Source organism: Leptidea sinapis, chromosome 25 (assembly GCF_905404315.1).
Source record: "Leptidea sinapis chromosome 25, ilLepSina1.1, whole genome shotgun sequence".
Classification (NCBI taxonomy): Eukaryota; Metazoa; Arthropoda; class Insecta; order Lepidoptera; family Pieridae; genus Leptidea; species Leptidea sinapis.
In genome coordinates, this window is record NC_066289.1 from 11,266,231 (window position 1) to 11,292,371 (window position 26,141).

The 26,141-nt window shown below is 34.7% G+C and overlaps 1 protein-coding gene and 1 long non-coding RNA gene across 2 annotated transcripts in view; both read left to right on the forward strand.

The window, feature by feature from the left end:
• Positions 1–26,141, forward strand: part of LOC126971976 (uncharacterized) — a 500,026-nt gene that overhangs the window by 111,858 nt on the left and 362,027 nt on the right. The gene's annotated exons all lie outside the window — the stretch shown is intronic.
• On the forward strand, positions 17–8,187 carry LOC126971952 (zinc carboxypeptidase-like). Its single transcript, XM_050818485.1, has 6 exons — positions 17–136; positions 1,533–1,566; positions 5,309–5,408; positions 6,041–6,136; positions 6,806–7,009; positions 7,560–8,187. The coding sequence occupies exons 1-6, from the start codon at positions 103–105 to the stop codon at positions 8,157–8,159; spliced, it is 1,068 nt and encodes a 355-aa protein (XP_050674442.1). The 5' UTR covers positions 17–102; the 3' UTR covers positions 8,160–8,187.

Here is a 26,141-nt window from a genome sequence, read left to right on the forward strand (position 1 = left end):
TTTTATTATAATATGTTGCTCGTTTTTATTATGTTGATAGAGTAAAATGTTCACTTTGTGTACTCCACTGTTGAAAATGAACAATACAGTTGTAAAATAAACATGAATTTGTTAGTGTTGATTGTCTGTTTAGCAGGTATTATATTTTTGCTTGTAAGTCTTATGTCATTCTCTTTTACCGTATCTATCACGGAGAGTGTTGTCTTTTATTGCAAATTTTTTTAAATAGACTAGTAGGATAAACTAGCGTTCGGGTCACCTGATGTTAAGTGATCACCGCTGCCAAAACTCTCTCGCAACATCAGAGGAGACACAGGACCAATGTCAGCTTTTCAGACGGTGAAACGCTTGCAGCGCTTGTTTTAAAGGATTTCCATTCAGTAGTTAGGTTGTATTTAAAAATTGCACTGCGGAAGATCGCTAAATGTCCAGAAGATGGGGAAGATATTAAGGTTTGCTCCGTTTCGTGCGATGGTAAGATTCGGCGGCAGGAATGAGCTCAAACAGCAAATAATTAGTGTTAAATACGATAGAGACACACACATTGAAGTGGTGTCTCTGCGACGCAGCGCCAAGACATCAAGGCGTTCACAGAATATTGGATCAGCAACAATTTGAGCAGCTCGGCCGGCAACGCTCCTGTGATTCCTCCGGTATTGCAAGAGATTGTGGGCGGCGGTCATTACTTAATACTATTCCATAAAAAAAAGCTCTGTGTTACTCTGGTCATATGGGCTGATATTAGAGTGAAAGACCAGAGATCTAAGCAATACTCTATTTTAATTCGATGAGTTTGCTGAATACAAAGGACGTATCGTTGGTAAAATCTAGTATGCTTTGTTCAACTCTCAGGTTGTGGCTTCATCTACAGGATCTAACCTGCTCAACCCCAATATTTGCATATTAGGAACTTGACTTGAGATGTCGCTATTACAAATCTAAGCAATTTGTTATAATTTTAAAGAGATAACACTCACTTTTGGGATTAATTAGTTTCTGTAGAAGTCACAACCTGAGAACTGAACAATGAATTCAAAGGAGTTTTTATATTGACTTCGATTTATATTGGACATTCGTCGTACATAAAGGACTATTTCCCATGTGCATTTTACAACCATACCATAAAACGATTTTATTCCTACGTGTTTTGCAATCGATTTGAAATAGGTACCTTCAGAATTTTTTCTTCGTACACTAAAGAATAATTTTTCTAGTGATGTAAAAGTTCACATATAATTTATTATATCTATTGTCATCATATTTTATCTTTCACCATTAAGTAATACCAGAGGAGTAAAATATGTTGTTTTATTTAATACTAGGAACCTCAAGGAGGAAGGACATCGCATATTATATCAATACCATTATATTTTATTAAAAAGTCGTACTTATTTTAAAACATAATATATCTGTGTCGAATAGAACTCCTCCAACAGACTGCTTACTTGATTTTTTTTAATTCTTTGATTTATTGAGTTGACGTAAACTAATATTATATTATTCTAACAAAAATTGTATTTTAATTTCTCAAGGCAATGTGGATATGATATACTCAACATATTGTGGGTAAGTCGTACTGGAGATATTCTTTGTTTAATCAAACTAAAAAAAATATTTATGTTTAATATAATGAGAGACCCGACATGACCTCTTGACTGAATAGAATATTTCCAAAAGTTTAACTGTTTAATGACGTGGACAAATACCACGACGATCGCTGAATGTTGACAAGACAGAAATGTTGGCAAGGAAACAAAAAATAAAAAAAAATGCCATAAGGCTGTGTCGTTCACAGAACAGGTAAAAGACATCTTTTTAAACTGTTCTGTGGTATCGTTAATATTTTGCTCTGTCCATGCTTTGCCACATTAATTAAGTTCCCCGCACCCGCTCATTTCATTACTGACTGAATTATTTGAATTACTAATATATAGGTATTTTTTTTATGAAAATTAGGTACGCCCTCAATGCCGCTCAGGATTCTTGAAAAACCCCAAAAATTCTGAGCGGCTCTACAACTGCGCTTGTCACCTTGAGACATGAGATGTTAAGTCTCATTTGCCCAGTAATTTAGTGAAATTACCCGGCAAAGTTAGTTAGCTAGTGAGCTACGGCGCCCTTCAGACCGAAACACAGTATTGCTTACTGCTCTACGGGAGACTACTATAACCTCCGAAACACGCTGCGTCTTATGGTATAAGTATTATTCCGATCAGTTCAGTAGTTTTCTCAGTAAGGCTGTGTGAATAATTTACATTCCTCCCTCAAAGTAACAATTTTTCTGACTTTCGCTCGTTATAACGTTGAATGTGAATTATAGAAATATATATCGACACTATCGCTCCAAGTAATTTCCCCATACTCATCCATCGATGGGAATTTTAAAAAAGCCAGACGGGGGTTCTGTACTGATGAAATGACACGAACAAAGAACTGTCGTCTTGTCCCTTATTATAAAAAATAAATCGGGATGCACTCCAGGAGTTCCGGCAGAAGTGAAAACTTGAACATTAACGTTGTGCATTTTTGGATATTTTGGAATGGTTAGTGAATAATTTCGATCGAATTGCTTTATTTACCAGTAAAAAAGTACTACGATTTATGTGGTTAAATACAATATTCATTTATTGCGCTATCGTACACAAAATGATAGTTTATATTACTAACATAAAAAATTTAACACTTCGAAACTATTACAATTATATAACATTAAAATGTTTATCTCTCAGAAAAATCAACTTTCATCCATAATTTCAACGACTCTATATTTAATCTAATTTTCGATCAGAGGGCCTACCATCAATTTTTAATAAGCGATGCGAATCCGATGCAGTTCAGTTTAGGTACCTAAACTGAATCACTAAAATTCGTACCGTGAAGTGCCTTTTACTGAATGGCGTTTGGATCGCTTATCAAGAATGAACGAAATAAAATTGCGTTTCGAAACCTGAAATGATATGATTTTAGCGGTTTTTTTTTTTGCGTAGAAAATACTAATAATACATAATAATAAATAATAGGCACCTCCATTGATGTTTGATTTGACAGGACCACAGAGTACATTTTTTTTAATTCGTTCTTGTGAACAGGCTATAGCCCGGGCCTTTACTGCCTCGTCTTTAGTATTTTCATTTTTGGTATTTATTTTCAGTATTTTGTTATACAAAACAGTCCAATAAAGTATTCTCATCTCATTTTTAATCAATAAAATATTTCTTTTCTATTTTTTCACTATTTTTTAAAGTTATTAACAACGCGATTCACTTTCCTCTAAGGAAGTAGCAACTTTGTTCGAATCGGTCTGAATGAACGAACTAAATCAGTTTGCGATTCAGTTGATATCATTTTTGACATTCAATAGACATCATTGCGATTTAATCAGTTGATTTGACGTCAACCTAAATTCGATAGCTCTAATCTCGTCGTGGTACGAAATAGCAAAGCAGTTCATTTTAGGTTGTCAATTGAATCGCAATAAGAGCTAGGTAGGGTAGGCCCGCAGGACACATGTCCCCTTCCCAAGAAAAGTGCTCAACGCCGCTAAAGAAGTTTTCACTTGAAAATCGAATAAACCCACAATGTAATAAAATATAATGTAGATAATTTCATATTAATATTATTCAGACGCTTAAGGTGATAAGTTTCACACTCCAATAAACATAATATTGTGCTGTTAAATATTGTCTGACATATTTCATGATTCCACGCCGATGGGAAGTAGGTACCTAATGAAGTGTTAAAATATTCGCCATATCTAAATAGTCGTATAATTTGATTGGTTTGAGTTAGAAGATTGATTTTTCACAGCTTTAACGTAAGTATTTAATGTTAAATTGAACTGTTTGTGCCGTTTGGTGTCGAGACACATGGCCCGTGGGGCCCAGAGGCGCGGAGAATGTTCAAAATACTATCTTCGCGCCTCAATAAGGCTACTGGAAACCCAAGCGCTGGCAGCTGTTTCGGTCAACGGATCAGCCTTGCTATCCAACGCGGTAATGCTGCCAGTATTCTTGGTACGCTTCCACGTACGTAGTATTGTAAATATAGTTATAAGATTTGTTTTGTTTGAATAATAAATTGAACCTGATTTCACCACACATTATCAGTAATAAGGATCTTCACGATCTTTTCTTTAAATTTTATACGTATCGAACCCAAAGTGCTATAATACTCTTAGAATAATTTCTGTAAGCATAACTACTGTCAGTGCTTTTTCCCGTACAAATTACACGCAACAATATGTGTAAGAACCCTGGTCCATCCTGGAACATCCTTTCGCATCAACTTTCCAAGAAAATCTCTCGTTTTTTGGAATTCTTCATCTTGTCCCTGTTTCGGTCTTTCTGACCTGACTATGATTATAGTTGTACATAATATTGAAACACATTTGCACAAATTAATTTGCCCCAATCTAGGCATAGCCTCTTCTATAGGTATTAGACAACGATATATTTAATACAATATAGTTACTTAAAACATAAATACATATAAACCTCCATGATTCGAAAACAAACATCAATATTCTTCATATACATGTTTGCATCTACCGCGATTCGAACACGGGACCTCTAGTTAGAGGTCTGCTTAGCTTACCGAGCTCAGTAGGCAGGGTCACTAACCACTGGGCTGTATGGGTCATCATAATATAGTATATCAGCAATGCATATGGACATACATACTCCAACCACCACGGTCCTGTATACAATCAACCAAAAACTGTGTTACCAATTACCTGTGCGTCATGTCTCTAGGGCTACACGTGCTCATTAACTATTTGCCTAATAAAGCTTACAAATGCTGGCAAGCGCTATCCAATTCATAGGATGGTCTCATCGTATACCCATAACTTCCTTGACATTAATATATTTTGTTTTCAAATTTAATTTGTGTAATTAATCCCAGAAGTGAGGGTTATTACTTAAAAAAAATTGTTTAGATTTTAAAGAGCGACATCTCAAGTCAACATCCTAATATGCAAAATATTGGGGTTGAGCAGGTTATCAACGCTAAAGTAGATCCTGTAAATGAAGCCACAACCTAAGCGTTGAACAAGACATATCAAGATTTATGAACGTGACGTCACTCGAACGGTGGGCTCAAAGGAAGAGCGCTCGCATGGAACACGAGAGGTCGCTGGTTCGAGTCTCCGCGTCGTTCATAAATTTTGTTTTCAAATTTATTTTGTGTTATTAAACCTAGAAGTGAGAAAAAAAACATTGTTTAGATTGAGTATGCTTTGACCTTGTATGTTTGTTACTCGTACAGTAGGTATGAATAATAATAATGATCAAATATTCAATTTTCACAGGTGTAAAACTATGCGCCCTTGTTATGAGGAAATGCTTAACAATCTCCTGGACGTTGAAGAAGATCCTTGTATAGAAAACGTGGCCATTGGTGCTAGTACGGTAAATGACGACGAAAACTGTTCGTTATTTTGGAACGTCATTCATACCACTTTTACTCAACCAAGTAGAAAATTGAGAAGAAACCACACTATTTTTTGTAATTTCTTTGCGTCATCTCAAATATTTTTGCAATCGAAATTTTTGTCTATTTATCTAATTTATTTATCTTTGTCGGATCAATATAATTTTTCATTATTTTATATTTTCTTTCATATAATCTATGTAAGGTGCAGCAACATAATATTCAAACGTTAAGATTAACTTGAGTAAGTTGAAAAAAAGGTTAATAAATAATAATAATGAAACTGAAAATAATCTATGTGTCAAATACACATATCTAATACTTATCTAAATATAATAAAACTAGTTGACCCAGCAAACGTATTGCCGATATTAAAATCGCGATAAAAAAGTAACTGTTGATCGTAGATGGGTGACAATTTGAAGTTGTATGTATTTTTTAATGCTGACTCATAATCAAACAAATTAAAAAAAAAAGTCACAAAAATTATTGTTGTCCGATTCTCAGACCTACCCAATATGCACTCATTTCATTTCATGAGAATCGGTCAAGCCATTTTGGAGGAGTTCAAAGTTTAACACCATGACACGATTATCGTTATTTTTTACAGATCTCCATATTTCTTCGGGCTATAAAACAATACTGTGGCGAATTAGTAGAATTGAATGACAATCACTACACATATGAGAATAGAATTTTATATGAGGTAATTGAGTTTTATTAAAAACTTTTTTTCTTTCTTCAGTTCCCTGTTGGACGTAGGAAAACGGTGACTAAGGCGTTTATTCCAGAAGAAATCGGTTCAAGACTACCAACAATTAGCGGCGAAAAGCTATTCATAAGGCTCAATGAGAGTGGTAGAAGCAAGAGAAGTTTGTCAAGATAATCTGGAGACTTGGAAAAAGCCGCAATCACATATGATGTGAATAATGTATGAACAAACCATGAAGCTTAAATAAAATAATGCAACAGCAGATCGTATCAGTATTACTTTAATGATAGTACAATAGTTAAAAGAGAAATTTTACTTTAAAACAGCTTTGGAATGTCATTAGCATGGAAATCTTTAAGCATTACGTTATTTTACCGAGTATTGGAGTAAAATTGTCCTCAGAGGTTCCAATAATCGTTTGTTAGGCTTTAATATAGAACAGACTCACTGCAAGTCACATTCGCACACCAATAGCTATTTACTAATTATTGGGTATGTTTGTCACTAATTATGAAATTCTTACTTGAAACAAATTGGTTTGAGAATGGCTTAAAGGATCAAAGGAGTGTCAGTACATACTCACTAAATTTAAATACGCAATATGTTTAAATGAAAGCCAACATTTGAAAAATGAACAATTACCTCATTTGTTCTGTTTTGCAGGTGGTAGTAAAAAGTCAGTCAACAGAAGCTAAACCCAAAATAATGATAGAAGCTGGTCAACAGGCTGGGTCTATGCCAGTCATGATGGCATTGTTCCTGATAGAACAGCTGGTGGCTTGTGAGGAGTATAGTGACATGTTAAGTAAGGCTGATTGGGTCTTTTTACCTTCGACCAATCCTGATGGACAGGAATACCTTCGGAATGTATGTATCTCTCATAAATATTTCAGTTTTTCAATTAAGCTTCATTTAGGTCCAAAAGATATTTGGAATTTTAAGGTTTCTTGGCGATTTGGTGAATCTTATAAAAGTCGTAAAATGAATATAAAGAATGAATTTAATAGAAATCATAGGACAAAATATGTATTTTTGATGCAGTAAAAAACTATATTACATATAAAAACTATCAAATAATATTCTGTTTCTTAGACGGAACATCTTTAATTAAATTTAAGTAAAAAAAACATTGAATAAAATATAAGAAGGAATAATAATGTAATAGCTACTTGATATAAGAAAAGTAACAAAATGTATAGCGATATATAGTAGGATGATGGTTATGTACTCAGTGGTCCAATTACACATATCACCAAGCTCAAAGTACTGAATAAAATTCTCACAGATAGAAAATCCAACTTTTTGGAGGTTCATCCCTAGTAGTTTCCTTAGTAAGCTCCTCCGTAAGCTGACTAAAGAATTAAAAAAAATCTTCTCCCAAATTGGTATTAATTAAGTACTTATATTTATTTTTTAGGATCGTGAACCATGGAAGAAAAATATGGTCCCAATAGACGACACTTTATCATTAGGCGTTGATATAAGTCGGAATTTCGACGCGTCATGGAAAGATTGTGGAATCAACGACAATGTATTCTCCGCTGACTATCCCGGCCCAGCACCTAACTCGGAGAATGAAACCGTATTCATAACCGAAATGTTAGAAAAACATAAAACTAATCTGAAAGTTTATGTTTCCTTAAGACGAGATGGACACGCATTATTGTATCCTTTAGCCAGCAGTAGAAAAGCTTTGACAACTCTAAAAGAGGCTCAGAATAAAGCAGGGGATATCGCTAATAAGATTAACCAGCGCTCAGGAACCTTGCAATGGTTTCGAAACAGTAGTATTTATGACATGAACGGGCAGGCCTTCTGTGGACACAGTGTCGATTACGCATTCAATAAATATGCAATCCCATACGCATATGAAATGAGAGTTTTTCCTGAATCAGATACTAGAATACTCTCCAACTTCCAAACGTTGCCAAAAGGATACGATGTGTCTCTGCGAAATGGATACTTCACAGGGATAAGAGAGCTCTATAATTTAGTATTCAATGTGAAGCATCACTAAACTTAATCATAATATATTTTACGAATTACGTCATAGTTTCATTGCGTCAACAAATTGTTAAGTGAGAGCCAGATCGTAAAGAGCATTCAGTAACTCCTGATATAAAACATAAATGAGGCGTAATCACTAACGATGTGAAAATGATGAGTATTTGTTATATAATGCAATATTTGCTTAGAACGTATTGGTATATCTACAATGTAGGAGTCACTTTTCTACTTTTGGGTAGGATGTCGGTCATGCGCCCTGGTGCTCCAAGAGCGCGCTTGCGTTAGGGGTGGGGCCCAGAGCCGTTCAGCCCGCTATCATTCCGTAGTCAGCCACGGTGGCGGCAGCCCGACTTCTCCGAACCTTCCTGGCATCAGTAGCAGCACATCCGCGAAACTGCCGCCACTCGCGTTCTATTTCCTTATTCATTATTTTTCATTTATTTTCATGTCCAATATTATTTATACTTAGTGATTTTGAATTTTAATTTATTTTCAATTACTTTTTACAAGTTTTTATTGTTTGTTATAATTATTTTGTGTTTTTCTGTGGGGGCCCGTCGCTCGGAGTTCAGGTAAGAAATGTATCGATAAACTTTTCAGATGTTTCACGAAGTTCGTCGGTTTCGTCGAGTTCGTAAGTTGGCGAGATGGGCGTAAGGCGTTCCGTCGGCAACAGGTATCCGGCGTCGCGTCGAGTACCGCCTGCTTCGCTCGCTATTTTATTAACTGCATCAACCTTGATAGCAGCGTTTTGTGCTAATTACCCGGGAGACTTATCGGATTAAATTCCTCTGCTTCCGAGAATCTCGCTGAGACAGTTTATTAAGCGTGAAATGGAAAATTTAAACTTTTCCACTTTATCCTTTGCATATTCGTTAATTGTTCTTGTCTTGAGAAATGAATAGAAAATATATATTGCAACATTATATAAAAGCCCAGATCGTTTTTTGTACGTTTCTCTTGTTTGAATTGATTAGAATTTTTATTCCAAAAAAATGGTTTTATTTGAATGAATTTACAATTTTTTAATTCTAAAAAAGCTCTTCGCAGTGTCGTAGGATTGTTATTGCGTTATTATTTCCTATATATAGGAAATAAAAAAAGGAATGTTCTTTCCTAAAAATGTTGAAAGCGTAAAACCAATTCAACAATTAAACGTAATTAAAGTTATACATTTTGAATTAATAACAAGTGTTGTTTAATCGTTTTTTTATGGAAGGCAAAGTTTTCTAGAGATTTTATAATAAAAAAAATATTAAAAAAATACAAACACCTTTGCATTCTTTTCGAAATTGTTGTTTGTTCAGAAAATATCTATTACACTGGAAGCAATTAAATTAAATTAAAATCGACACCTCAGCAGGCACCTTTATGTGACTTTAAATAAAAGAAAAATCTTATAAAATAAATGAAAATAATTCAACAATGCTATAATAAAATCTACGCAATTAATAAAATGCATTTTTAATTTATTGATTCCAAGATTCGAACGCATTTTGCGTTTTTGCGAATTTTAAATTTGAAGAACAAAGAAATTAAACAAAAATTTTAGACAAACGTGAGTCGCACGACATACATTCAAAGTTCTCGGTTTTTTTCAAAACCCTTTATTTTTAGACCTAAAAAACAACTGAACGTGTAATATATTTTAATTCAAAACAAGTAATAAAACAATGCCAGAAATATCAAATTTTAACATTTTCGTTCGTTAAATGCAGCTGTTCTTGTAACCGGTTTTATTTCCGAAAGAAACATAATAATTCAAATTTTCTTTTACCGCTGCGAAAAACAATATTAAGTCCGTAAATTCAGATCAGGTAATGAACATTCGGATAGAAATGTTAAGACCTTGCACACTAAAAATTAATAATCGGCACATTTAATTCATTTATTTAGTTAAAAATACGTTTACATATAAATTCCATCATATAAAGTCTTTACAAATACCGTCAAAGAGATCACCTATTCAATGAAAAAGATATTTAAAATTAAAAAAATGGCTCAAAATTAAAATACCAATTTATTTGTGCAGTTATAAAAATGCATTTTTCTAAAAATAGTTAGCCTTAAATTAATTTATGTTCACATACTTAGAAATTGCTTTTAAATTTACATCTCATCTATAAAATTAAAGCAAATACCACATAAAATCCAGTTCAAATTTATTTGTGCAGTTAAAAATGCGTTTTCTTAAAAATAACGGTTTCTAAGAACGATTCTGATTACACTCTAATAGATCGCTTTTTCGGTTTTTATTAAGATGATCTATATATAATTAATAAAAAAAAGTAAAAAAAAAAATAATACAAATTTCTTTGTGCAGTTATAAAATTCGTTTCCTTAAAAAGTAGTCCATAATTACCTATTTGGTAACGGTCTTATAAAGCTCTTATTTGATTTCTATTAAGATGATTTTTATATTTATAAAAACGGAAAAAAAATATACCAATGATTTCTTTACGGCGAAAGATATCACCTATTCATTTCCCATGAAGATCAAAAAAATCAGCACAACCATAATAAATTTATACATTCAATAAAATTCAGCCCTTTATTTGCGATTACAGTCTCTCAGATCGCCTATTCGATTTCCATTGATCTTTAAGAATAAAAATTAGCAAGATTAAATTAAAATACACTTTATTTATGAGTATGTGTCCCTAAAACCTATTTTATACGTTATTTATTTTATAGTTAAAGTTATACGTATAAAACTTAATATCTACTACCAACTCGAAAAAAAGGTAGGTCACTTATAAAGAACTAATTAACAATAAATATTTTAAGAAAATTCTAATTAAATGCTGAATATCTTATTACTTTGAGAAAACACAAACAAATTTTCGGCCAGAGTAGGTTAACAAAAAATTACTCTAAATTAACCTACCAAATATGTAATCGAAGTTCTATTAAGGCCCGGTCTACGTATAATAACGAACGAAGGCGAATACAATAGAAGTAAGAACCCTTATTGGCTTACGTCCGCCGTTACCTATTCCAAACTATATTATATATTATACCCATATTATGAGAGCTTACGCGGTACTAAAGCTATTTTTTTTAATCAGTTCTTACGCCTAATAAGTTTGAGGTATTCATTCTTATTTTTGACTAGTACGTGGAGTTTTCTCTTCATGATTCGTATTCTGTATTCAGCGGGATATTTTGCATTATTCGGCCGAATAGGTACAAGAATATTAAGGCCCTACCTCCAAATTAATGCTGTTTATTTTTCTCTACTTCTCATAAACATCTATTGTGAGGGTCCGGTTTTAAACGAAATCTTGTTGACTATTTCTCTTAGTTGTTACATTTATATCGGACATACACGATTGAACTAAATTTTCTCGATAAAAAAAAAACTTGCGCAACGTTTATTTAACCGTTTAACTAATAAACAATTTTACAAAATAATATTAAGTTTCAATCAATTGACAAATTTTATTACAAAATTAAAAAAAATATATATAGCGCTTTTATTAATTGCTCTTGGTCGGTTTTGCGTACTTGCTACTATTTTAATTCGTGTTTAAGTTACGTTACGTAACGCGTTTAAGCCACCCCCTTCGCCATTTTGTTTCACTCTGTTTTCAATGTATGGCCTTAACAAAGTGCCCATTCATTTATTAACCGAATATTCAAGGCATCTCTTATTTCCGTGATCACTCACGCCCATCACCTGCAACAGTTTTGAAGCGTTGATAAAGTTTATTTTAATTTCAAGCGAGACTAAGCCAGTACTTTAACAAGTACAATAGCGTGTATATTCTTGATAAAAAAAGAGAGCATTGAGTTTTGTGTGAACTCAAAACTAAGTAATTTTGAAAAAAGATCCTTTAAACAAAAAATTTAGAACAATAACATTTTTGGTTTTGTGTAACTTTAAAAAGTATTATAAACAAAATAATAAACTTTAATAAATTTTTATCGCGCGTTAAGTGTATGAATGAGCTCCATGATACCAAAAAATTATAGATATATTATATCATTTAAACTATGAGTTTAGTCACTTAAGATCCTATCTTAGAGATTGGAAAAAAATATAGTATAACTTTTTGACATATTTACTTTAATTTTTTTTTTCTATCCTCGATATATTTAATCTGTATGATAACAAAATACATTCAAATTTGTAAATTAATACCGTACACCGTCTTTTAGCGGCGTTGCGATCATAGCTTAACGGCCGCATGGGGACCCACCCGTATTTTCGGCGTTTGACAATGAATGTCTTGCTACTTCTTATTAAAACTCAACTTTATGGAAAAAAACATATTTTTGATCTGTACCAATTATTAAAACAGTTAACGGTTATCCCGGTGTTCCAGGTTTGGTCCTCATTTTCGACATACATGGATATTTTCGGTTGAATTCATGTGTATGTCTTGTGATTTCCTCTAGCGTTACAAGAGAATATGGGCGGCGGTGGTCACTTACCATCAGGTGACACGTTTGTTTGTTCGTTTGTCCTACTCTTCCATAAAAAAGTCGGTATATTACTATAATACAAATACTCAGAACATATATTAAATATTGGTCTCCGCTGCGCTCCAACTAGATACCAAACTATCTAACACAAATAGCTTTTATACAGTTCTACTACGCAACCCGGCATTTTAGTTTCAAGTATTAGCTGTTATATTGATCGAGACTGGCTCGAGTATACCCACTTGGGCGTAGTATTAGTTGCCCCACTTTGCGACTACGCCTGCGGTATCTAGTTGCAGCGCAGCGAAGACCAATCCTTAATCAAAAATACAGAATATGTTTTGATATTATAAAAAAACGGACCGCTAGTACACGCAATATGTTCATATACAAGATATGAGTGGGGCATCGTATTCATAAAGTTTGGAGTGGTGATAAGAATATCGATCGCACATTAGAGAGTTGCTTCACGTACAGATAACGCCATGCGGGTGCTTCGCTAAACAACTGTGCCCTCATTTGACGGTGCCATCAAACCTTTTAGTTAGCCACCTTATAGTTTAGAGCATACATTTGTAAGCCGTTAACAAAAAAAAATATTGTGCTTGGAGTCCCTCCGCGCGGAAGAAGTGAAACTTCGTAATTTGGTCATGAAAATAGGACGGGGCAGAAATTGATTTTGAGTGAAATCATATTGTTTCTTTAAGACAAACTTTATTAACATTGCTTAGAATTCACAATTGAGTTATTGTTGTGGGTGGATGATGCTACTTTATATCTAAATTTAGTCCAAGTTACAATAGTTATGTTGTTACTTCTCTACATCAAACTATGAAAATGAGGACATCATGCGTTTTCAAAGCTGGGGTTCCATTAATCGCTTGTCAGCTAAAATCTTTTGTTTATGAAACTGTAAGGGAACAGGAAGCGCTGGTCTTTATTTATGGTAGAAATTCCATTTCTGGTGCAGCTATTCCTACTTTCTAGATGTTGCTAAAGCTAAATGGTGCAACTCCATTAAATCCTCAACATTTCCAGGGCAGAAGACCATCTTGCTTGTGGTGCAAGCTTCTCGTGATACTGATAACTTCTACCAATACCCTCACAGGAATAATAAAATTTGGCGATATGTTTCAAAGTACTTAGAACTATCCAAGTTTTTTTGTTGAAATGCGAATCTAACATATTTTTAGCGCCAACATTAATATTAAGGGCAACAGTGCCGTGTCAATGTTTTAACGCCCGATTAAAATAGGCATTTATATTTTTTTTTCTTAATATAGGTATATGTGTATACTGGTAGCTTATATTCCAACCCAGTTGCATAGATTATAAATAATTTCAGTAATTTAAATTCAAATTGTATCTCTTTCTTCAAACTACTACTTGCTAGTTTTTAATAAGTTATTTATTCAAACAAAAAAAAATCTTATAACTATATTTACAATAATGACTACATAAAATCAAAACTATCATTACGTGGAAGGGTACCAAGAATACTGGCCATATAATTAAAAATAAGAACTTGAAATAACTAATCTGTTTTGAAAAGAGCAACCTTAGAGTTTCTTGCTCATTCTTCTCTACGCATATCTGCCTTCCTGTATGAAAAAAAAAATATATTTCAAGTGTAATGTGACTTACCTACATAAAAGTATTTTTGATTTGATTTGATTTGACGAACGCACCATACCCAACTTGCGTTATTGTTATCCAGCACGATTCTTAGCACTTCTCATATATTTAACCGTAAATATATTTTGGACGTTCTCTGTGGACGTTCACAAGTGGGAGGCTCCTTTGCACAGGATGCCTGCTAGATTATGGGTACCACAGCGGCGTCTATTTCTGCCGCGAAGCATTAATGTGTAAACATTACTGTGTTTCGGTTTGAAGGGCGCCGTAGCTAGTGAAATTTCTGGGCAAATGAGACTTAACATCTTATGTCTCAAGGTGACGAGCACAATTGCAGTGCCGCTCAGAACTTTTGGGTTTTTCCAAGAATTACTATCAGCTGAACGTCCTGCTCGTCTCGTCCCTTATTTTCATAAAAAATAAAAATCATAATATGTACTAATTTATACAGGTGTTCTTTGTACGGTTTACTGAAAAAAGACTTTATTTTAATTTAAAAAACAATTTAGACTGCTGTTTAAAAAACAATTTTTACTGCTGCTACCACAACGGCGCCTATTTCTGCCGTGAAGCATTAATGAGTAAACATTACTCTGTTTCGGTCTGAAGGGCGCCATAGCTAGTGAAATTACTGGTCAAATGAGACTTAACATCTTATGTCTCATGGTGAGCAGCGCAATCGCAGTGAACTTCTTAACCCTTCTTATGAACCCTTAGTCGTCTCTTACGACACCCTTGGGCCTGGGACTTCCCTATTCTTTTTATGCACAGGGGAACCACAGGGCATAATCAATTTAATATTAGAGTCAACCTGAAAGCTGATCCAGACTGGTATTTTTTCTGCACAGACTACGCACGCGTGTTATTAGAAGGGCAATAATGGTGCAAGTGGGATAGAATGATAACCTGCACCGTTTTATATTCGTTTCTTTAATAATTCGTGAAATACAGATAAATTAAAAATAATTAATGTCTGTATAGTAGCCAGGTATATTACAATATTGATAAACACATAACGACAGTTTAATATCGTGTGTGGAATGTAACAATTTGAAATGTAAGTTTGAGAACCCTTTCGCTATAGAGACACATCAAAGTGACTTGGCTGGAAGGTATTCATTGTTCAGTCCTCTGTACCGAGCAGTACTAGGCTGAACCATTTCGAAACCTTCACAATCCTTTGAGGTTGTAATTTGGTAATTCATAGGGGTTAACCCAAAATTTTGTAAATGGTTGTATCTTTGATTAACGTGAGTATTACCTACACGTTTAAACCACCACATGCCTCATGGAGTACCTACTTTAAATATGTTTCATTAGTTTTTAAATAATCGCATGATTTTTTTTTTACGAAAATAAGGGACGAGACGAGCAGGACGTTTAGTTGATGGTAATTGATACGCCCTGCCCATGACAATGCAGTGCCGCTCAGGACTCTTGAAAAACCCAAAAATACTGAACGGCACTACAATTGCGCTCGTCACCTTGAGACATAAGATAATTAAGCCATTTGCCCAGTAATTTCACTAGCTACGGCGCCCTTCAGACCGAAACACTGCATCACGGCAGCAATAGGCGCCGTTGTGGTACCCATAATCTAGCCGGCCTGTGCAAAGGAGCCTAGTATAGTGTCCCTAAGGATGACATAAATGGTATTGTCATATAAACGAAAATTGCGCGGGAAATGTTATGATTGGCCTTTTGGTTAATTTAAGCTTTAAAGATAAAGAAAGACAGCCAATTAAAGATATATTACAAATACGGAGTACACAAAAGCATTACACAAAGTTCTCAAAACTCTACGGATATTGGATTTCTAACTCCGAGTGTTCAGATTCCACGCATCCCATTTATACAGCGCGCAAAGAGCCCCGGTATTAAAATTTGAAGCGATGAAACTTGCCTCCTTTTAGTGTTCATTACGTTGGAAAGTTGATCATACAAGTCGAAGTTCTAATGAACGCCGCTCGGTGGAGTTTGATGTAGACCGGCGACCGCTAATTCAAGTTTCGTGGTAAATGTCGCGAATACATCATACGATTGTTTCTTTTAAAGTGAAACTTTTATTACATTGCCTCTTACTTTTTATCTTTTTTTTTACATCGCCTTAATTTTTTTCAATCAGCTATCGCATGTCGCATTACAGGCGGCCGCGGAGCAGGGGTACAGTTGAATCATTAATTTCAACTACTGCTTTCAAGTAAGGTTGGATTTAAGCTCCGTTTCGTGGGTTTAAAATCAAATCAAACCAAGATCACTTTATTCATGTAGGTCAAGGAAATGACACTTGTGAATGTCTATAATTTTCTTATCTTTTTATATTTTCCGCCACTTAGGAAAAGGTTGAGCTATAATGAGAAGAAGTGGCAAGAAACTCATTGCCACTCTTTTAAATCAACATTTACAGCTTCATCTTTATACAAATCATTTCAATTACAATATAAATGTAAAGTGATGCAACAAAAGTACTCAAACGTCAAATAGTCAATGCCTAACAGGTGTAAAAAAAAATTGTAAATTAATACTTAAAACAAGAGTTATTGAATACCTCCAGTAGACGCATCAATCGACAAAGGTTTCCGTTCGAACTCCACACCCTGACAAAAGTTTTTTTTATGTCAATATAAGTAAGGCATAAAATATATAAATTTGTCTTTTTATACCTGTTTGTGTACAGTGACCGAAAGGTAGTCAACAGTAACAACAGCCTCAATCCGACAGAGTTTGTATTACTCCGATAAGAACAAATTATTAAAATCCCCACCATGGCGAATCCAAAATGCCGCCATAGTGACACAATTACTTTTAAAGTAAACTATGTTAGGTCCGTGTGTGTATGTTCGACTTGCTCTTGTTTTTTTTTAAATAAACTACTACGGCGCCCTTCAGACCAAAGCACAATAATGTTTACAAATACTTCACGGTAGAAATAGGCGCCGTTGTAGTACCCATAATCTAGCCGGCGTTCTGTGCAAAGCAACCTCCCACTTGTCTGTTTTAGTCAGTCATTCATACAAATAGTTTATTTTGTTAAAAAACGTATTCTACAACAAAACTATGAATCTACTTTATACTTATCTAAAGCCACTTAAAATAACAACAGGCCTACCGTATATCGCAAAGCCTCTGCCTTTCTTACTGTCTCCTATGTCGGGGATTTCCTAACAATTTATTGTTCTGCTTTCTAAAAAATAACTCAGGCAACGTGAGATGAATTCTGACACAGTGTGATAAATATAATTAACGAGCCAGTCTTCGTGACTCTACCCTCACAGGTTTGTGTGTATTATTGAAGTTATACCTCTTTAGGAGCGTTATGAAAACTCATCACTGTAACACAAAAGTAACAGGTTGAAGTTGGTTCCAAAAAGTATGACGTTTTAAAGAATGACGCAAACATCATTCTTTATTTTTATTTGGTTTCTTCGTCCATGGTTAGGACAGGCAAAGGGTTCAAGCCCATATAGCCGTATTCATTATTTAATAATTAATTTTCAAAGCCATCTTTGCAAGATTCTTACAAAATTGTTATTTCTAAAAACGTAGAATAGCACGAGGAATAAATCATTTTAATGATTTTTGCTTCGTGAGGCCAAGGAAGTATAACTTAAATTACTTGCGTGCATACATAAGTATACAATAACTTTTTTTGAAATAACTTGAAGCATCGGTAGCGCAATAGGAAGGACTGTTGACTCCCACAACGGAGCCCTCGGTTCGATCCTCGTCCGCCACGTACCAACATGTTTTTGAATTTACTTCATAACATTTGTAAAGTTCTTGCGATTACTCTGGGATAGCATGAGAGTGTGGGCCGCAGTGATCAAATACCAACCCGTAGGTTTGTTCATCTAAAAATACTAAGCTTTTCTTTGTTTCTAAGCCTATTTAAATCAAACAAACTCGATGTTACGGGAAGCTTGGTGCAATACGAAAGTGAAAACCACATTAAAATCAGCTACGCCATTTCTGAGGAAAGCGTGATAAAAACGGAGGATTTGTGGGGGTGTGAAGTATTGGAGTACAAGATATCTATGGTAAAGGCCTCTGATTGTTTCCATTCTATTCCATTCGATGCTAATTACAGCAATTCGTCACCAGTTTCAACCTTATGTGACCTTATGTTGTCATCACCTTCCAATAATTTCTGCTTTCAGCTTCTACTTCTATGAAGTGTAGGTCCCTTGTGTACTATTCTGTCATCATTCTGCACTACTAGTCCTTGTCCAGGGTGCTTCGCGTATCCTGTTTAAATGATCTGTATATAATCAATTGCCACTTGAGCTGGGCTATTTTTCATAGCACGTCATCAGTTAGTTTTGTTTTTGCTCTTATGTCGCTATTCCGTTACTTTGTGCCTAATATTATTTTTCTTTCTTATTGATAAATAGGAAATAGAAATTACGTATATGCAATAAATAGACTACTTCCAACTTATCCAAAATATGAACTTATAATTGTATTTCGCAATAACAACCGGGAGTAAACAGCACAAGCAATGCACTCCAAGTTATCGATATCACTCGATTAATTCATCAAGAGCCATCGATTTCAACGACCACGCCCAACAAACAAGCGTCGATTCGATACGGGGGCGCGTTCACAAACTCATTAGATAAATGAAAGAGTTCACAAAACATGATCGAACTTGGTCCAAGCTGCTCACGATATGATTCATCGAGTTTGCTTGCTGTCAACTGTTTATCTTTATAATATCATCTAGTGTTATCGCTGCAGTGATTTCATTACATCAATATGTATTAAAAATAATAAAATTTGAAATCAAAATTTTATGAACGATGCGGGACTCGAACCCAAGACTTCTCGCGTTCCGTGCGAGTGCTCTTCCAACTGAGCTTACCATTAACTAAAAATTTAAAAACATTACAAATTGTTTACTCAACCTCAACCGAGTAGTTGGCAAAACGTCAACATTATGATTAATATTGATCCTAGCGTTATCAATATCCCACTAAGCTTATCGAAAACCCAGATCTTTATGAGAATGAATGATGTTTCGAGCAATTTTTGGGTCAGGTACATTCATTAACGATCAAAAACTGTATTGATTGCAATCAGTTCCGCATGTTTGATGTACCCTTAATTGGTAGATTACAACGATCATAGATTTATTAATTAGAAATGTTGTAAGTGATAATTCCTTCTGGGACTTACAATATGCTGTGCAAATGACATCAATACGAATAAATTAAAAATCTTATATTATTTATGCGTCTAGATAGGCTATGACAATTGTGAAAACGTCGAAAAATTGAATTTAGAACTAACCTCCATTTAGAGAAATTCACACACATACAAAGTGTCATACAAATCGCGAGTGTAAGATGTAGCTTGTCACACTAAACTTATATTTCTGGACTGTTTTTATCAGTTGTCTAACAGCAAGAGACTCTATCTAGAGGTATAAATTATCTATGTTAACAATATCTAAACGTAAAATGACCGCCATATATTTCATGAAAAAAAAATAGGAGCTTAGATGAAAAAAACCTTACCGATTAACTGTAATATTTTGATTGTATAGTTGCAAGTTGTGGGAGAGATTATTACGCGTTATTTTAAGCCCGCCGTACTAAAGAATACTAATCACTACTTACTGGTCTATAAGTCATCAAAGTCAAAGTCAAAGTCAAACAAATTATTCAATTACGCTTAAAGTAAACGCTTTTAAATCGTCACTATAAATATTTCTTCTAAATTAATTGTCTTTTTAATGACTGGAGTATCTTACAATGGCTGTAATATACAAACAAATTAATTTGTAAGGCGCTGCATCCAATATATGAATCGTGTTTAAAGTTAAATGCGTTAAGGCACGAGAGTGAGTCCATCGAGTTCCTTGTCCTGCAGGGCAAAGTTGAGGGCACCAGAGGGCGAGGAAGATCTACATCGAGTTCCTTGTCGTGCAGGGCAAGTTGAGGGCACCAGAGGGCGAAGAAGGTCTCCATCGAGTTCCTTGTCATGCAGGGCAAAGTTGAGGGTACCAGTGGGCGAGGAAGGTCTCCATCGAGTTCCTTGTCGTGCAGGACAAGTTGAGGGCACCAGAGGGCGAGGAAGGTCTCCATCGAGTTCCTTGTCGTGCAGGGCAAGTTGAGGGTACCAGTGGGCGAGGAAGGTCTCCATCGAGTTCCTTGTCGTGCAGGACAAGTTGAGGGCACCAGAGGGCGAGGAAGGTCTCCATCGAGTTCCTTGTCGTGCAGGGTAAGTTGAGGGCACCAGAGGGCGAGGAAGGTTTCCATCGAGTTCCTTGTCGTGCAGGGCAAAGTTGAGGGCACCAGTGGACGAGGAAGGTCTCCATCGAGTTCCTTGTCGTGCAGGGCAAAGTTGAGGGCACCAGAGGGCGACGAAGGTCGCGCATGCTACAGACCCACCAAATAAGGCTGTATTCGGTACATTAAACAAGTGTACCAGGCTGTCAGCCAGCAGGGAAAAGTGGCGAATATTCGTGGGGCGGATCACATCTGCCCCAAAAGATATCAAATCGTGATGACCACGACCGCTCTGCCAAGAGTGTCACGAAGAAGACGAAGAAATATCAAATATTTCATAAAAAGTAATAAAGAATAAACTGTACAAATATATTTGTGATAGGCGATTCCACTATTTTTTTATTTAGATGATATGATAGTTAAAAAACATCTGTGATAATCACATATTTCTTAGAGCTACTAATGAAATATGCTTAAGAATGTGTGTGGGGGGAGGGGGGGGGGGGGGGGTTTCTTCGCCAAGAGGGGTGAATCGGGTAAGAACGTTATTGGGACGCGTGTCGAATTACCCATTTATTCACTTACGTCGAGTGTTTGTTTGAGTTGTGACTTGATATGTTTGCGGAGTCCCGATGAGATCAATAAATTAGTCATTTTCACAATTCGCTCGACAATATCGCTTTGATTCGAGTTGAATTACTCACTAATGATATTTTGTATTGGATATAGGGACCGAGAGCTAGTGGATTATTTGATTATTTTATTTTGAAATTGTGAATTTATATGTATTCAAACAGAATAAAATCTTATAAATATATTTACAATACTATGATTACATTAAATTAAAATTATCATTACGAATGGGGCGCCTTCCCCCCTCCCACACATATTCTTTACCATATTTCATTAGTATCTCTAAGAAATATGTGATTATCACAGGAGTTATGTTTGTATTCAATTAGAAAACGTAAATAAACTTGTGCTCCTTGTTGTTATAATGAAATTGTTTCACAGCAGAACTGTCAAACCGTGCGTCAATAAATTCTCTCACAGAATATATGTCCATACAACACAAATATTGGAAATAAAAATAATTATGGGTCCCAAATCACAATAAAAAGTATCCTATCTCTCAAGTTGGACTTAACCGCACTCCATGAAGTAATCCCCATTTAAATTCGTTCATTAGTTTAGGAGTCCATCGCGGGCAAACAACGTGTCACGTAATTTTATATATTAAGATAACCGAGAAGATAACGTTAATATTTGTTAATTTAACTTTATTACTCTATAATGAAATGTTTGTATTGCGAATATGTAAGTATTTCTAAGTTAAAATAAATAAGTTCTATTATTAAAACCTTCTCAGAAACAAGCTGCATTTTATGGTATTATTCTGGTCGCCTCGGTAGTAGGTATACACATATATTTATTTAACTTTATTAATCGGATCAAAACTGATATTGATATTTGATTACATTCATAAATTCCTGAACTTTTTGTTGAAGATGCCCACGAGTGAATACGTACTTAAGACTAAGGGTAAGCTTGCTGAAAATATTCAAGACTCAAGTTTAAAGAACTATTATACTTCTATTTCAAGTATACCTCAATTACTTTAAGTAAATAAAAGGCATCTTTATAAATCCTTATAATTAAATGTCAAGATTGTCCGTCCGTTCATCACAATAATAGTCCTTGTATCTGTGAACAATCCATTTTTCCCTCCGATGTCGAACGAGGTCACATCTTACAAGGAGGGTCATGTATGAGTGTCGGACCTCCCGGGGTTTGCACAATAAAACTACCTGAAAAACAAAGTCAACAAGCATAAAAATTCATTTTGATTTGAGTCTATTTTTTTGGGTTTCGTTGCATTATGAGATTGCTGGTATAGAGAATATCTATTTTATATTAAACAGACGAAAAGTCTGAAAAGATGAAAGATACAGAAAACACAAACCATAACATATAAAAATTCTGTGTGGGTCATTAGATAAAACAGTTTTAATCGACTTCGAATTCGAAATGGTTGATACATTACAGTATACCGGTTATATTAATATATATAAATTACGTGACACGTTGTTTGCCCGCGATGGACTCCTAAACTAATGAACGAATTTAAATGGGGATTACTTCATGGAGTGCGAGTCCAACTTGAGAGATAGGATAGTTCTTATTTTGATTTGGGACCCATAATTATTTTTATTTCCAATATTTGTTTTGCATGGACATATTTTCTGTGAGAGAATTTATTGACGCACGGTTTGACAGTTCTGCTCTGAAACAATTTCATTAAGGAGCACAAGTTACGAAATAATTCTTGATGTTATGAAAAATTATTGACAAATTCCTATAAAACAGTTTTTTTTTTGTTATATATAGAACAACGTCTGTCGGGTCAGCTAGTATATATATATACCGCTTTTCATCTTAGATACTTTTCATCCCGGAACTTAAAGAGTTCCCGTTGGACAGTTAAAAACCTAATGTTACCTATATGACGTAGTACATAACAACCTACACACTTTTAAATTTAAATTTGGCACATTGATTCCTTATATTGCTGGTCAACACCTACATTTTAAATACATTTTTTTACGAATAACATCGAAATGTCAAATTCAACACATCAAGTTTATTCGACTCTATAAAACCGGCTACACTCATGTGATTCCTCTGGAGCTACAAGAGAGTATGCTCTGCGGTGATCACCTACCACCAGGTGACCCTTATATAATATGCTCGTTTGTCCTACTATTCCATAAAAACCAATAAAGAATAAATAAATAACAAAACATTTAAATACTCTAACCTACCCATAGTAAAAAACTGTTAGCCGACTATCAACGCAAAGCCAAAACAAATTAATCTTGTAATTGTGTAGTTTTTTGGTTTATAACATTAACTTAGATCATTTATACGTGGAAAAATTGAGATTTACAGTTCACATCTATTTCGAGCAATGCACACACACTAATACAAAGTGACTTACAAATCGATAGAGGAAGACGTAGTTTGTAACGCACACTAAAGTATTAAGCCTGGCCTGTTTTCATCTGTAGTCCAACAGCAAGAGACTCTATCTAGACGTATCTAAGAATAATAAGTATCCATTATTAAATAATTTCCTGAAATAATCGACACATCTTTCAAGCTAGAACACGACATTACGGATGAACACTGCGCATAGATTTAGTTACTTAAATAATTAAAAAAAAAACACTTTTAATGAATTAAAATGCGTGTATTTGTAACTGTAAGGGGACAGTCCCCCTCAAAACGAGAGCTGGAATGGTCTTGAAACGTCGGGTTAGTTAAAATAAAAATCTAAAGTCAAAACACAGTTTCAATTACACGCATTTTAATGCTTTAAAAGTGTTTTATTTAAATGTGTAACACTCGCGTTAATAAAAGAAAATACTACTTGAATAATCTAATAAATTCAAAGTCAAATTTATTCCGTTTTAATATTCCGTAACAAAATACTTTTATTAAGCGAGACTCGTAAAAGGGAGCAATCTGACTCTCCATGCAAGTGTAAGAGGCGTGAAATAATTCAAAAGAGTCACTCGTTAAAATGCAGCTTGAATTTACAAGCCGCGAGACGACTTTATCACCTGCAACTCCTTTATAGCTAACCGCCAAACCGTAAACTTGCGAACTGCGCACTTCGTTGATGTAACATAGTTTCCGCGCCTCGATAAGCGTGACTATACGATAAGCCGAATACTTTCGCAATTTGGGGAGTTTTTACGGTTGACAGAAAACTGAATTAAACCTTAAATGGTTAATGAGTTGTTTGCGAACGGCGACGCTGTTAAAAGTTTTAAGATGTTTTGATCGTCGTTGGATCTGTTTGGGATGTGGCAGAGATAAAATAATTTTATTGCTATAATTGTGCTATTACAGCAAATAATATTATATACTTGGAATAAATAATCATACCGTCGTTTATTTGCAACTTTATTACCATGACGGGACTTAAAATTTCCTTCTCCTACTACCAGCGTATAGACAATCTGGCTCGATATTGCGTGACTTGGCAATATATGCGATAGTTAGTGGGTTAGTATTCAAAATACTATGGAGCTAATACTAAGCGTTGCTGCCTGTTTACGACTTGTCAACCATAATCTGTTTCAGTAACACTTGATCCGCTATCTTGCTGTGTCTTTGTTAGTGAAATTACTGGGCAAATGAGACTTAACACCGTATGTCTCAAGGTGACAAGCGCAATTGTAGTGCCACACAAAATTTTCGGGTTTTTCAAGAATCCTGAGTGGTACTGCATTGTAATGGATAGGGCGTATCAAGTTCCATCAGCTGAACGTCCTGCTCGTCTTGTTCCTTATTTTTATAAAAAAAGGTGTTCTTCTCTCTCGCACGGTTTGTTATTCTATATGGTGCCATCATATTAATAAAGTTATATATTGTCGAAATTTTCCCTCCTAATCCTTTTAATTCAATAAAGATTATTAATTTATGGGTTCCTGCATTACTTAAAATTGGAAGACAGTTAAATAATTTACAGACTTAGCATGTCTATCGCCAGTTATAAAATATATTGTTAAATCTTAATAATAATAAATAAACTGAAATAATATTATAATAGAAAAAAATGGCAGTTATAGAGTCTGCCCATAATAGTGAAACTAGTACTTTAGTATTTAATATTTTTAATTTCATAATGTTTAAATTATTAATTTCAAACACAAACACTATTTCAACAATACACATTGAACTTGTCACTTAATTCATTTAATTTCACTTATAAGATATACACAGCACTAATGTTGCACAATAAGTCAGCTGTACAGCTACAGATATACTGCTGTAAGCATTACAGTGACGCCAACTCACTACAATTCACCCATCCAAAAAGTGTCTAACTAAAATATATAATATTTATTTATCGCGTGCGTCAGTTATGAGAATGTCAGTGATGCGAACCCGTAAAATTTCCCCTACCAAAAAGTACCCAACTCGAGTTTTCACTTCAATAATAATTCAGACCGCCTAGGTTCAACATCACGAAAGAATTTAAAATATAAAACGAAGGTAATAGAGGCTTTGATGCGATATAAATGTTCGATATAAGGAGTATCGGGGGGATGACGCTCCCCACCGGAAAAACTCTTATTGTTCAATAAAAATGTTATGAGGTAACTCTATTCAATGAAGCCGAGCGTTATTGAAATCTGCGTTTCGGTTAAAGTATTTCTTGTGAACGAGTCACAATAAACGATCGTTCTGTCTCGGCTTCGTATCACAGCCATTGTTGCCACTTTGATTGATTTTGTAGTTCATGAAACAATAAGGTACGATGTTGGGAAGACTTCTGCTTAAAAAAGAAAAACCCGCAAAGTTTCTTGCGCCCGTTCATCTCAGGTCTGAGGCACACTACTTCGAATGGGTGGTAGTTTTTGACGTACAATAAGTGATTTTATATCCTACTAGCTGATCCAGCAAACGTCGTATTGCCATATAACATATTTAAAAAAATCAATTATAAAAATTTTGATGCAACCGATTCTCAGACCTACCAAATATAGCGTACTACAATTATTGTATTCGATTGCCATCTTGCAACCCTATGTCGGTTTGGTGGATGGAACAGAATAATATAAAAATCGTGATACAAAAATAGTTGTAAATCGTAGAAAATTCAAATTTTTCAATGCTGAATCATAATA

Bases quoted from the DNA above. Each gene is read 5' to 3' on its own strand.
- LOC126971952 (XM_050818485.1), top strand. From the start codon at position 103: ATGAATTTGTTAGTGTTGATTGTCTGTTTAGCAG. The intron at 137-1,532 runs GTATTATATTTT...TAATTTCTCAAG, and splicing joins GTTGATTGTCTGTTTAGCAG to GCAATGTGGATATGATATAC. The intron at 5,409-6,040 runs GTAAATGACGAC...TATTTTTTACAG, and splicing joins TGGCCATTGGTGCTAGTACG to ATCTCCATATTTCTTCGGGC.